Here is a 13,382-nt window from a genome sequence, read left to right as displayed (position 1 = left end):
TTATGATTTCATAATTCCATGTTACACCTCTGTTTTATTCCCAAGTACAAAACTGAAAGGCAAGGATTAGCATTTCACTTTCCTTGGCCAATTCATTATTTCGCCTGTTAAATTTCAAATTTGCAAGGAGAAAAAAGAAGTCCTGCAGAAAAGGAAATCAAGAGAGACTTAACTACACAAAGAAGGAGAGACATTAAATGCTGAGGTTTCTGAAATAGCAAATGCATTGGCCCTTTATGGGAAAGTATAGAATGGATAGCAGCCGGTAAAAATCCATCATCTGCTCTGTGGTACTTGAGAACAACAAAATTCTTACTATCTATCTATCTGGTATTTTTCTCTTTTTCAAACAATTTGGACCCTAAAATAAGTACACCACTTTGTTTTCACACAAATTATCAGAGGTGAACATGATGGTTGAAAAACAGCCTTGGTCTTAATTCTGTTTAATGCCTAATTAGTGCTCATTGACCTTTATTTATTTGAGCAAACTCTTTAGATGAGCCTTTAAGGATTCACTAACTCCAGAGTTCAACAAACCTTCCAGAACTATGTATGTCAGCAAAAATATTTAAATTCTTTGCTTCAAAAGGTATAGTCCAGTGGACACCGGTAGCCCTGAAGGATGTGTTGATGCTAGTTTATGGAGAAGCATTAGGCATATCTTATCCTACTGCAAATATAACATGAAATGGATATGACATCAGGGAGGGTTCTTTACATATGACAGAAATGTGGTGTGTTTATTGTAACCCTTATTTCCTAGTGAAACCTAGCAACAGCCATGAAACCGATAACTTCACCAACAAATAGCATTATCAGCTTATGTTGGAAACATAAGAAATAACCACCACAAAGTGATTCAGTGGCCTCAAATATCCCTACTAAAAAGTAAAAGTTTATTCTGTTCTGAATCATATTGTGCACTCTATCTTGCAGCCATCTGATGATTTTTTTCCAGCAGATTTACAAAATTTGGATATAATCGTAAACATTATGAAAACAGATCAGTAGGATGTATATGCCACAGGCGAACCTCATGGTATCCTGCCCACAATTCTGACCTGTTTCTGCCCCCAGGCCAATGTGGCAATGAGCAGGTATTCACACATCCACCCATGTCGCTGTTGCAGCCATGCAACCCCTTACCTGGTGCCGCTGTCACATTCCCTGGGAAGGCCCCACTGCGGACCATAGTTACAGAAAAGGGACACCTAGCCACACCCACATCACTAGCCCCCCCCCCCCCCCAACATCATAGGCCATGACTTGGCTCTTCCCAGGGAACATGACAGCTGTGGCAGGTAATGGGGTGTGTGGCCAGATGACTGCAAACACCCAGTTAAAAAGACTGGGATAATGGCATTTGGGGCAAGGGTTGGTCCTGAACTGCCGGATCAGCATCCAGCCTGGCCAGTGCCAGCTTGCGGTTGTTGACCTGCATTGTCTGAACAGTTGAGGGGAACACGGGCCTTTTGGCCTGTGAATTCTGCTCTGTAGTCTCCATCTAAGCTTGTGCATTCCCCTTTTCCCTTTTGCATCCTGGCCAACATTTAGCCACCATTTCCTGTGTCATTTAGAAAGGTGGCTTGTTTTCAGAAACCACAGTTAAGTCTAAACACCACAGAAGATTCAACACTGAACTAGATACTCCAAAAAACAAGTATTGAGCTCTTTGTGGAGGACGTATAATGTTGCTTATTGTTATAAATTGTACTAATACATCGGGCAGTTCCTGAAGTACTATTCCTTTTCTTTAGGATACTGACTTTTGGTAAGAAACCTTCCTGTCCAGTCATACTAGTAGTGTTGCATCCAACACAGCCTGTGGAACAGATGGACAAAAACCACCTAAATGTATTCAATCTTGTTTTCTCCTGGTTGTAAAATTTTAATTTCAATTGAGTATTTAGTTATTACATTTAGTTTTGGTTATTAAATAATTGGTCAATAAAATATATTGACATATCCATCATGTGCCCATTTTTGTCCAGTTTTATCTTCTCTCTATTTCAGTTTATTAAGATAGTTTCAGAAGAGAATCAACAAACTCAAATCTGGAGAGTTTGTTGCATCTAACTTGGTAGAGCTTCTTACTATTTTCTCTTAAAAAAAAAAATCTTCCTTTAGCCTATACCCGAAAGTGTCTTTTGTTTGTTCCAACATAGGAAGTGTAAGATGACGCTTGATATTTTATTCATTTATTTCTCTTTGAGATGAAATCTTGTTTTGAGGTAAGCACAGCACTGGGATTTCTTGTCTGTCATCCACTGAATTTTTTATAAGGCTGCTATGTGCTGAACTGTCAAGCTTACCAGTGCTCTTTGCATGCTTAATACAGGCTTATGTTTTCAGTCCAGGTGGAAGGCTGTTGTAAGGGGATGCCGAATAAATGTGTAAATAGTATGGCGCACTGAACTCCAAATTACTATTTACAAGCAAAATATTAAATCAAGGAAAGGGAGTGAATCTACAGAAATGCTGACTAGAATAAAACTTTTCTTTCTTTGTAAAACCATCTCTCCCTGAGTGTAAGTGAGAGATTCTTATCTCTTACAGACTGGTCAAGTTGGAGGTGGCAGAGTCATATGGAGTTGATTTCCCCTCTTAAATCTTTACATGAGTCCATAGCCCCATAAAAGCCACCAGATGCCCATGCTGAAAACAGCTTGTTTCCACTGATTTTTTTTTTACATACGACAGGTTCTTAAAACAGATATGACCATACCTACATAGAAACTATGTATATTATAACCAACTACAGGTAATCTTTGTTGTTGTGTGCCTTCAAGTTGTTTCCAACTTATTTTGACCCTAAGGTGAACCTATCTCAAGGTTTTCTCGGCAAGTTTCTTCAGAGGGGGGTTTACCATTGGCATCCTTTGCAGATGAAAGAGTATGACTTGCCCAAATTCACCCAGTGAGATTCCATCTCTGAACTGGGATTTGAACCCTTGTCTCCAGAGTCATAGTCCAGGGCTCAAACCGCTAGACCATGCTGGTTCTATTTGCCACAAACAGAAATAGCAGAATAGAAGTGTGTGCATTTATCACATGCGACACTGGTATAATATACATTGTACATGAAGCTTTGGGGGTTTCGCCTGGAACCGGAAAAGTTACTTTATTGGATTGTAGCTATGCTGACTATGGCTATCCTTTGTCTAGGGGTAGGCAACCTTTTTGAGCCAGGGGCCGGGTTGGTGTCCCTCAGACAACTAGGGGGCCGAAGCCGGGGGTGGAGTTTCCACCTTCCGTGGGCGGGGCCGCATGACGGGGTGGAGCTTCCACCCTCTGGGGGTGGAGCCACACACCGGGGGTGGAGCTTCCACCGAAGCCCCACGGGGAGGAGGAGGAGGCATGTGCCCGCCCTCTCCTCCTCGGTCCCTTCCCTCGGCTGAACGGGCTCCAAGAGGCCCTTTCGGCCGAAGGGGAGGGAGGCCGAAGGGAAGGGCTTGGGCACCCGTCCCAGGCCCTTCCCTTCGGCTGAAAGGGCTCCAAGGGGCCCTTTCGGCCGAAGGGGAGGGAGGCCGAAGGGAAGGGCTTGGGCACCCGTCCCAGGCCCTTCCCTTCAGCTCTTCCCTTCGGCCGAAAGGGCTCCAAGGGCCGTGGATGAGCCCAGGAGGCGGCAGGCCGCTTCCATGGGCCCCTTCTCAGCCCGTGCGGCCCCAGGCCTCTCTCTGGAGAGAGAGGCCTGGGGCCGCAAGGGCCGTGGGGGAGCCCGCGGAGACGGCAGGCCGCTTCTGCAGGCCTCTTCTCTGCCCGTGCGGCCTCAGACCTCCCTCCGGAGAGAGAGGCCTGGGGCCGCAAGGGCCGTGGGGGAGCCCGTGGAGGCGGCAGGCCGCTTCCGCGGGTTCCATTTCGGCCCGTGCAGCCCCAGGCCTTCCTCCGGAAAAATAAGAGAAGAGGGGAAAAAGCGGAGGAAGAGAGGAAGAAGAAAAGAAGAGGAGGAGGAAGAGAAGAAGAAGAGGAGGAAGAAGACAAGAGGGGAAGAGGAAGAGGAGGAGGAAGAAGGGAAGAAGAGGAGGAGGAAGAGAGGAAGAAGAAGAGGAGGAAGAGGGGAAGAAGAACAGGAGGAAGAGGGGAAGGAGGAAGAAGAAGAAGAGGCAGAGAGGAAGGAGGAGGAAGACAAGAGGGGAAGAAGAAGAGAAGAGAGGAAGAGGAAGAAGGGAAAGAGGGAAAGGAGGAGGAAGAAGAAGAAGAGGAGAAAGAAGAACAGGAAGACAAGAAGGGAAGAAGAGGAGGAAGAGAGGAGGAAGAGGAGGAGGAAGAGGGAAAGGAGGAGCCCTCGGAGCCCAAGAGATGAGGGAAGCCGCCCCATGGGAAGGCCTCCCTCCCCTCTTGGGCTCCAGTCAGGGGCCCGGGCCGCCCTGGGAGCCCAAGAGGGGAGGGAAGCCACCCCAGGGGAAGGCCTCCCTGCCCCCCCTGGGCTCCAGCCAGGGGCCCAGGCCGCCCTGGGAGCCAAAGAGGGGAGGGAAGCCCCCCCAGGGGAAGGCCTCCCTCCCCCCCAGGCTCCAGCCAGGGGCCCGGGCCGCCCTGGGAGCCCAAGAGGGGAGGGAAGCCGCCCCAGGGGAAGGCTTCCTTCCCCTCTTGGCGGCGGCAGCAGGACCAGGCTGGTCCTCCACACCCCCACTGCTCTTAAAGGGCCAGAGGCAGCCTGGAGGCCTCTTGGCTTCCAAGCTGCCCCTGGCCCTTTAGCACGGCGGCGGGGAGGAGGAGGATGAAGCCTGGCTTCATCCTCCTCCTCCTCCTCCTCCTCCTCCTCCTCGCTGCCCTTAACGGGTCAGGGACAGCTTGGGGCCAAGAGGCCTCTTAGGCTGCCTCTGGCCCTTTAAGAGCAGAGAGGGCGAGGAGGTGGATGAAGCCAAGCTTCGTCCTCCTCCTCGCTGCCGCTGCTCTTAAAGGGCCGGGGGCAGCCTGGGAGGCCTCTCGGCTTCCAAACTGCCCATGGCCCTTTAAGAGCAGCGGGGGCAAGGAAGACGAGGCTTGCCTTCATCCTGCTTGCCCCCGCTGCCGCGGAAGAAGGGCTGGGGGCAGCCTGGAGGCCTCTGGGCCTCCAAGCTGCCCTTGGCCCTTTAAGGGTGGCAGCAAGGAGGAGGAGTATGAAGCCAGGTCTCATCCTCCTCGCCGCCGCCCTTAAAGGGCCAAGGGCAGCTTGGAGGCCCAGAGGAGGAGGAGGAGGAGGCCGTCTTGGCGGCAGCGGCAGCAACAGCAGCAGGACCGGGCTGGGGCCGGTCCTGCCACCTCCGCGGGCCGCATACGGCCTGCGGGCTGGAGTTTGCCGACGCCTGGTCTATGATGACTGGGGGGTTCTGGAATTGGAGTTCTAAAAATAACTTTCCTAAGCTTTTCATGGACGTTATAGTAGATTTGTAAAGCTTTCATCATCCTAAATGTGCTGTTTTGTGGAAGAATAGTGCTTTAGTACAGTTGAGACCTTTTTTGAACAATATTTGCCTTATAAAAATTATGAGTTTTATGTGTGCTTCCCTATCAAATATGGTCATCTGAATCAAGGAGCTCTGGGGTTTTTGTTTGGTTTGCCTTTTAAAATATTTAAACTAAATGGTATAAGACTTTATTGTGCATGTGGACATTTTTATGGATGAATGCATATTTTTTAGAAGGCTATCTTTCCCAATAATTCACACTGATACTTGGCCTATGTCTATAAACATGTACTGGAAATGAAGGTGCAATGTTAACGATACTAATCATAATTCTCATATTGGCATTGCTGATTTTTTTTCATCTACAAAAAGTACTTCATAAGAAGCAGTATTAGTATGTGTATTAGGATGGTTTTTCTTATCATGGGCTGAAGCATGGACTTGTATAATCAGGTTTTACATAACTTTTTACATAACTTACATAACTAGGTTTTTGTGAAGGTCTCATTATTTAGAAAGGAGTCTTTTTCCCTTTAAGAGCCATGAAGCAAGAAGATATTCAACTGATAGAGTTTGTCACTAAAAGCAAGTTCTAAAATGCCATAACGCTACTAAGGACATATGCATTTTGTCAGAGTGAAATTTGTGGGACTATATTCTGTAACTTGTTAATGGCATTTTGTTGTTTTTATCTTGTTGTTTTCAAAGTGATCCTCAACATTTGTGTGCAGACTCTCTGAGTCAAGATCGTTGAGCCTTTTAAGGCACAAGCCATATAGGTTATCATGGGAAAGCTCTCTTGTTTAAGCTTCTTCTCCTAAAAGAGTGAGTAGGATTAAGAAAGAGCAAGATAAAAGAGAGCCAGCATAGTGTAGTGTTGAGCATTGAACTATGACTCTGGAGACCATGATTTGAATCCCCAGTCATCCATGGAAACCACTGACCTTGGGCAAGTCATATTCTGCCAGCCTCAAAGACAAATCTCCTCTGAACAAATCTTGCCAAGAAATCCCCGTGATAGGGTTGCCATAGGTTTGGTTGCCATAAGTTGGAAAAGACTTGAAGACACACAACAAAGATAAAAGGCCTGGGTGTGTGGAATGATTGGCTGTTAGAACATGCATCTTAAACAACAAAAAGGAATGATAAAGAAAGGTCTGGGGCAAAAGTATTCTTCCATTACTACTGAGATTTTTTTCAGAACACTTTTTAAAAAACCCTACAAACTGCATGAAGTGATAGAACATATATACTTCATATCTGACTAGGATGGACCAGCTTGTTGAACAATAAAAGGTGGGATTTATACCATTGTGAAGAATATAATTGCTTGATTCCATTCTTACCTGTGTCAGAAGACCTCCTGGCTCCTAAGTTTGACTTTCTCCTTTTTCCTTTTTGCTTCTCCTATGCTCCCATCTGTTGGACCATTTTATGGACGTAAGACTCTTACATTATGCATTAATATGCACAGGTTCCCATGGAACCTTTTTACTAGTGTCTTGAGTTTTAAATTTATGTCTACTTGGATTGATGCCATCAAACTACATGGTCCCTGGGGCTGTTCCTGTGTCTGGTTACAGAATATCTAAATATGCACCTATTTTCTTTTAGAAAGTTATGCCATCTTGTCAACTTTCTCTTGGGAATGTTTATTTGCAAAAAAACACCAGTACAGGGATTCCTGCACCTAAGACAGTAGTAGCATGGAAAGTGGAGGGTTTTGATCACTGTGGATTTTCTCATCATGGCAACACTTTAGCTTGAGAAACTGAGGGGGATGAAATTCTCTTTCTACACTATTAAAAGGAAGTGACTTAGAAATAATACAATTTGATAGTGCTTTAACTGTCATGGCTCATTGCTATAGAATTCTGGGATTTGTAGTTTTGTGAAATATTTAGCTTTCTCCGATGATGATGATGATGATGATGAAGAAGTATTTATTTATATTCTGCCCCTTCCCTTTTGAGGACTGAGGTGGGTAACAACAGAGGTTAATACAATACTAAATAATCAAACAAAATGAACCCCCAAATCCCCCCAACCCTCACCCTCCCTTCCTAAATAAAATTACCACAATAAAACCATATATAAATATAGATCACAATAGAAAGTTAAAATAAATTAACACATGGCGGCAGTGATGAGATTTAATCAGAGAATCAGACTTGTTCTATTTTGGACAAAGGTCAGTCTGGGAAGGCCCACTGGAAAATAATTGTTTTTATCGCCTTTTTGAAAGCCTCAGGGGAGGTTATTTGGCGAGTCTCTTCCAGCAGGTCATTCCAGATTTTTGGAGCAGCAACGGAGAAGGTCCGTTGAGAGCTCTGGTTCCACAACAGACTATGAATCCAAGGATTCCATATCATTAGCCATGGCAGTTAAAACAATGTAGAACTGCATTATTTCTGCAGTGCCGATGCAGCCTATTTCTCCATATGTTCTTTCAAGTCATGCTTAAACTGTTTATAAGAATGTTTGAATGATGTGGATACGTCTCATCCTCTGATACTTTCCATGCCAAAGGACTACCTCTGCCAATACTAATACTGATGCTACTCATCAGAGCAAAGATCTGCTCTTTTTTCGGCTGGCGAAAAGCCAGCTTTTACAGCCCCACAGTGGTTTAAAGCCAGCCATATAAACGCTGCACCATCAGAGCGCCTTGAAGCTGCCCATGTCTAAACAGCTATGTGGCTTCAAGACATCTTGGGAGTGTGCAGTGTCTAAATGCCATGCCCCCATACTGCCCGGAAGGTGGCTTTACTGGGCAGTCTGTTTTGGCCCTTAGTTGGTTTTAATAATTATATTCTGATCTTTTTTAATGCCTGTGTGGGAAAATGTTGCCAATGGCAGCTCTTTGGCACCTGACTTCAAAGGAGTGCCAAGAGGAATTGGGCTGTGAAGAATCTGAATAACACATTTGTGTGTATGTCAGCTTTTCTGGGTTAAAAGCAAGCAAATTTATCACACCAAAATTAAAGGCTAAATCACTGCTAACACAGGCCCAAAGCCACCAGCAAAAGGAGCACTAAAAAAACGCTCCTGCCAGTAACTCATTTGGGATCATGTTGGCGGTCCACTTCGAGAGTGGACTGTCTGCTCACTGTGGTTCCTGGCAGATCAGTGACCGATCAGGGTTGGAGCAGGCAGAGGCCACTCCAAGCCACTGGTCTGCTTCACCCCATGGTCACCTTTTTCTTTTCTTTGCCTTTTCAGCCTTTTTTAATGTGTGCATTTTCTTAACTCCACCAATGCCTGGTCACTTCCCCTACGCTTTGGATAGCTACCATTTACTGTAGCTTCTTCCTCATTCATCCAGCCTTTAGGCTGAGCACAGTTACACCTGCTGGAAGTTTGTAAGATTTTTGACATTACTTTGCTTTGTCTTTTACATCCTTTGTTACATGCCCCTAAGTTCTAGCCTTAGTTTATACATGAGTCATATAAAAATCCACAGTTTGGCCCTGAAACCTGTCAACTTATACATGAGGTGGATATATAATTGAGTATATATAGTATCTATTCCTTTCTAAACCTGTGCTCTGAGAAATTTCTCTCCTGGGTTAAGCACCAGCCACAGCTTGTGGCTTATTTGTCACTTCGGTCACTATTTGTCACTACATGTCTTAGTATTAACTTTAAAACAGCTGTCTTACATGCGGAAGAACCTGAATATTTGACTATCATTTCATGAGATGAGGTTTCAAATCTGCATTCAGCCATGAAGACCTACTGGGTGACCTTCAGCAAGTCATACTTCTTCAGCCTCAGAGTCAATGGCAAACCTTTTCTAAAGAAATCTTGGCAAGAAAACCCCATGATATGGTCAACATAAGTTGAAGTCAACTTGAAAATACATTATATCATATATTCTGAATCTATTGCAGTGGGGTTTAGCACATTGGGTAGTTGTTGTTTTTTAAATGTTAGGCTGAACAACAGAACAGATTTACAGCCCCACTAACATTCTATATCTTCTGACGTTTTACAGACGAAAAATGGGGTATGTGAGTTCAAGCCAAGTTTGGCAAAGATGACAAAAGTTATTAATGAGAAAGAACATACAAGCTAGAATAGGTTACAGCAGATTGCTTTTGCCTAAGCCTAATGGGCAAAGCAAGATTCTGTTCTCTCTTCTCCCCCCACCCCCCTTCTGAAGCCAAAGTGGGAAAGTGGGAGGAGGAGGGAGAAACTGGGACATTTTAAAAATATCTGAAAAAGTGGAATGACAGAAGATTAGGTGGGGCTGTCCCTGCCAAATCTGGATAGTTGGGGAGGGGGAATATGTCATGGAAATACATTCCTCACCCCTAATAGTGGACACTCAATATAGAGAAGATCATCATGGAGGAGAGGGGCCATATGTCACTATTTACAGACTACATACATATTCAGCATAATGATAAGCACTGTATAGAGTTGTGTCACTAAATCTTTGGGCTTTAGCATTATTTACAACAAAACCAGAAAATCTCAAAAATAAAAGTTTTCCATTTGAAAATAAAGGTTTCCCATTGTTTCACCCCTTTCTAGCCCATATCTTACTGAACATTATATGAGGCAAACACAGACAATTAAGTGAAATACATACATAAGTGTTTGCATGAAATGAGTCGCAAGTGCCAAGGTTAAACAGCAACAGCAGCAACATTATCAAAAAATACTTTTACATGTTTTACGACAATCTTTGTATCACCGTTTATATATTTAAAAATCCACAAGGAATTGCATAGGAATTGCTCAAGCCTGAGCTTTTTTCATACAGTTTACACATATGAAGCTACCTTAGGTTGAGCCGGACTCTTGATTCATCTAGTCCAGTATTGTCAACTCTGACTGACGCTGACTCTCAGACAGAATTCTTTATGTGTAGATCTGTGGAATTTTCTGGTGGTCTCCTGTCCAAACACTATTGGGCTTGAGCCTGCCTAGCTTCTGAAATCAGATGAGATTGATGTTTTCAGGACTATATATAGTGGCACATTTTTCAGCATCTGGTATTTCCAGGTGACCTTCCACACAAGTACTAACCAGTTCTGACTCTACTTAGTTTCCAAGATCTAGTGTGATGGGATGTGTTATTTCTGTATCTATTTTATTTTCTGCAACCAAATCTTTCTCAGTAATGGATAAGTTACCTTATGTGCCGTTGATGGAGTTATGGGCAATGTTTGTAATTTTCTCTTTCCACCTGAAATAAATACTGAAAACTAAAGTGGGCAGCATGTTAGACTTTGGATCGAAAAGATCTGGGTGCATATTTCTATTCAACCATGTACTCTCCCACGTAACATAATCTTAAGCATTTTTTCCTCTTTATCCAACTCTGTGAAATTTATTCTCTCCAGTATGGTGTAATGGTTAAGAGCTGAAGTAAGAGCCGGGGAGACTAGGGTTCAAATCTCCACTCAGACCTGGAAATCTACTGGGTGACCTTGAACAAGTCACAGTTTCTCACTCTTATAGGAAGGCAGTGAGAAACCTTCTCCAAATAAACCTTGCCAATGAAGCCCTATGATAATGTTACCATAAATCAGAGCTGATTTGAAGACATATAACATCAACAGGGGGCATGAAATTTTGTTTAAAGATGCTGTTATCCATAATGCCTCAGATGCCAGCTTTTGACTTCTAAATTCTGGCCGAGGAGAGGTGTAAAACTGGACTTGGAAGAGAAACTAGCAGCAGAAAATCATTTTGGTATATTCTGAAGTTTACTATTCAGTTCTGAGTCTTGTTTACCTGCTGGGAAGGGAGTTATACTGCTCAAATGAGTAAAATAGTGAACACTTGGCAACCACTGCAGCTCATTGCCTTGTAGCTTCTGTCTAACATTTGTAAAATAGCAATTAGCAATTAGCAATCTATCCAGCAGGTGAAAAGTTTAAGGGCTTAAGAAGACATTCTGCACATTCAAAAGTACTGTATTATTAATCTTAGTTAATTTGCAAAAACTTCATCACATGTCTCAACATAATGTGTTCTGCTTTCATTCAAATTTTACTTCCTATGTTGAAACATACTAATAACCCAAGTCCCTTAAGCATCATCCAAAAAAGAGAATGAAGCCTTATGCACGTTTGTCCCATTGAGCACAGTGGGGACTGACGTCCAAGTCAAACTTCATCAGATTTCTGTGTGTATGTGTGTGTGTGTTTACTTAAAACTGAGCAATCTCAGTTGACAGAAGTGTGTTGGCAGAAAATTCAATTCAGTCAGTGCAGTTCAACAGAGCTTGCAAACCTGTAGGGTGCAAATGTACTACATTTACAAGGGGAAGTTGTGATTCATCAGAGATTGCAGGCAATCCACATGTCAACTTTCCTCTTTTTTCTCACACACCTTTCTTTTTCGCAAAGTGACTTTTCTAGTTGTCCATTTTAAATCTTATTCTATTATCCAGCTCTTCAGCTCAAATTACAACCACCCTTTCTGCTGTAATGGTATGATCTGCAACTGAAGGAAAACCAGTGGTGCTGACCAGTGACAGACTAACAGATTCATCAGCAATGGGGGGTGGGAATTGATCCAGCGCAGCCGACTTTGGCTGTGTCAACTAAACACTTTTCCTCCTTATTTGAACAGGGGCATATTGAGGTGGAAAGTGAGACAGTCTTCAGATTAGCTGCTTTGATTTTACAGGTAAGATTTCTCCCAAATTACTATGTGTTTATTTTAATTTGCAATGTATTTTCTAAAATGCCTATAGTTCCCAAACTTTTCTGTAGTTGTTTGCATGTATTTGATATATTACAAATGTATGCATTTTAGTAAAACAAATATAAATCTGTGGTTCAGGTGTCCAAATTGGGACATCTGTCGTTATACTAAGTCCAAGCAAGCAAAGATGTATGCATGTGAATAGGAGGACTATGATGTAAAATGCATTTAGGGTGGATACAGGAGGTGGATAGAGTTATTTGAATCAATTGTTGCTTCATGTTTCTAAGGTAATTATGTATTTTTCCATAATGCAAATAATAGGTAGATGTCTTGGGTACTGGAAAAAGTATTTCAAATAGAGAAAAAGATGATGCTGAACTGCAGAGACTTTAAACTTCTTTCTTCACTTCCAAAAAGCCTAAACTGAAATGTAATTTCATTTTTAAAATGATATTTTTTAAAACCTTGGCATTGTGAATCAGTTTCATCTTTCTTAAAACACCACAGTTGGTTTTTCAGTTTGCAGTCCTTGTCATTATTGGCATTTCACCACATTTTTACATTTCTTCCTCTATTTATTTTCCTCAGCAGGACACTTTGATTTTCATTGAAAAAATTCCTCAGCAAACTGATTATGGCTTTGACATTTGAACATTTGTGTTGTTTTGATTCAACCCAGACTTGATTCAGCCTAAGGCTGGCCTTTCCTTGATTTCACTTTCTATATTAGCTGAGGATACCAAGGATGGGCTTTTGTTGCTGTGTGCCTTCAAGTCATTTCTGACTTATGGCTACCCTAAGGTGAACTTATCATAGGGTTCTCTGAGGCTAATTCTTTTCCAAGAACAGTCTTTTTTTTTAAAGTAGCTAGGAAAAACTAATGAAATCCTAATGATCAGAGTTTGGTGAGTGATGTGGGTTAGGTTTTTCTTAAAGCTGCTATTTATGCAAAACATAAATTTAACTCAAAAGAAACAGCATTTTAACATCATTCATTTCTCCCACTTATAGGAAGCTAAAGGGGACTATTCAAGGTAATTACATTCATTTTTAAAATATATATCTATATTAGTATACAAGGTGATTGTGCTCTGTTCAGTTTGCATTCCATTATTGAACTGGTTGTTTTTCTAACTGGAAATTGGGGCAGGAGAGAGTGAAACAAGTGCAGTAACTGGAGCGAAATCACTGCCCCAGACAGGCTGGGCCACGGGGATGTGATTCTTTTGTGAATGGGTGTGAATCTAGCTGTTTTCTTTCAGAGTGCCACAGCCTGCTTGCCTACATGAGCTAATCTTTAATAAGGTGGAACTTGAGTAAACA

General features: G+C 42.9%; 1 protein-coding gene across 2 annotated transcripts in view; it reads left to right on the top strand.

Moving 5' to 3' along the window:
- Window positions 1-13,382, top strand: part of FRMD4B (FERM domain containing 4B) — a 286,248-nt gene that overhangs the window by 176,375 nt on the left and 96,491 nt on the right. For both annotated transcript variants that reach the window (XM_089519398.1, XM_089519389.1), the window contains 2 exons: window positions 11,982-12,038; window positions 13,071-13,093. In XM_089519398.1, the coding sequence (XP_089375524.1) occupies window positions 11,982-12,038; window positions 13,071-13,093 (80 nt within the window). The remainder of the gene's footprint in view (window positions 1-11,981; window positions 12,039-13,070; window positions 13,094-13,382) is intronic.

The sequence above is a fragment of the Sceloporus occidentalis genome, unplaced genomic scaffold (assembly GCF_023333645.1).
Source record: "Sceloporus occidentalis isolate IW3139 unplaced genomic scaffold, rSceOcc1.0.p SCAF_1, whole genome shotgun sequence".
Taxonomy (NCBI): Eukaryota; Metazoa; Chordata; class Lepidosauria; order Squamata; family Phrynosomatidae; genus Sceloporus; species Sceloporus occidentalis.
Note: the sequence above shows the minus strand (reverse complement) of the source record. Positions and strands in the feature narration are given on the sequence as shown.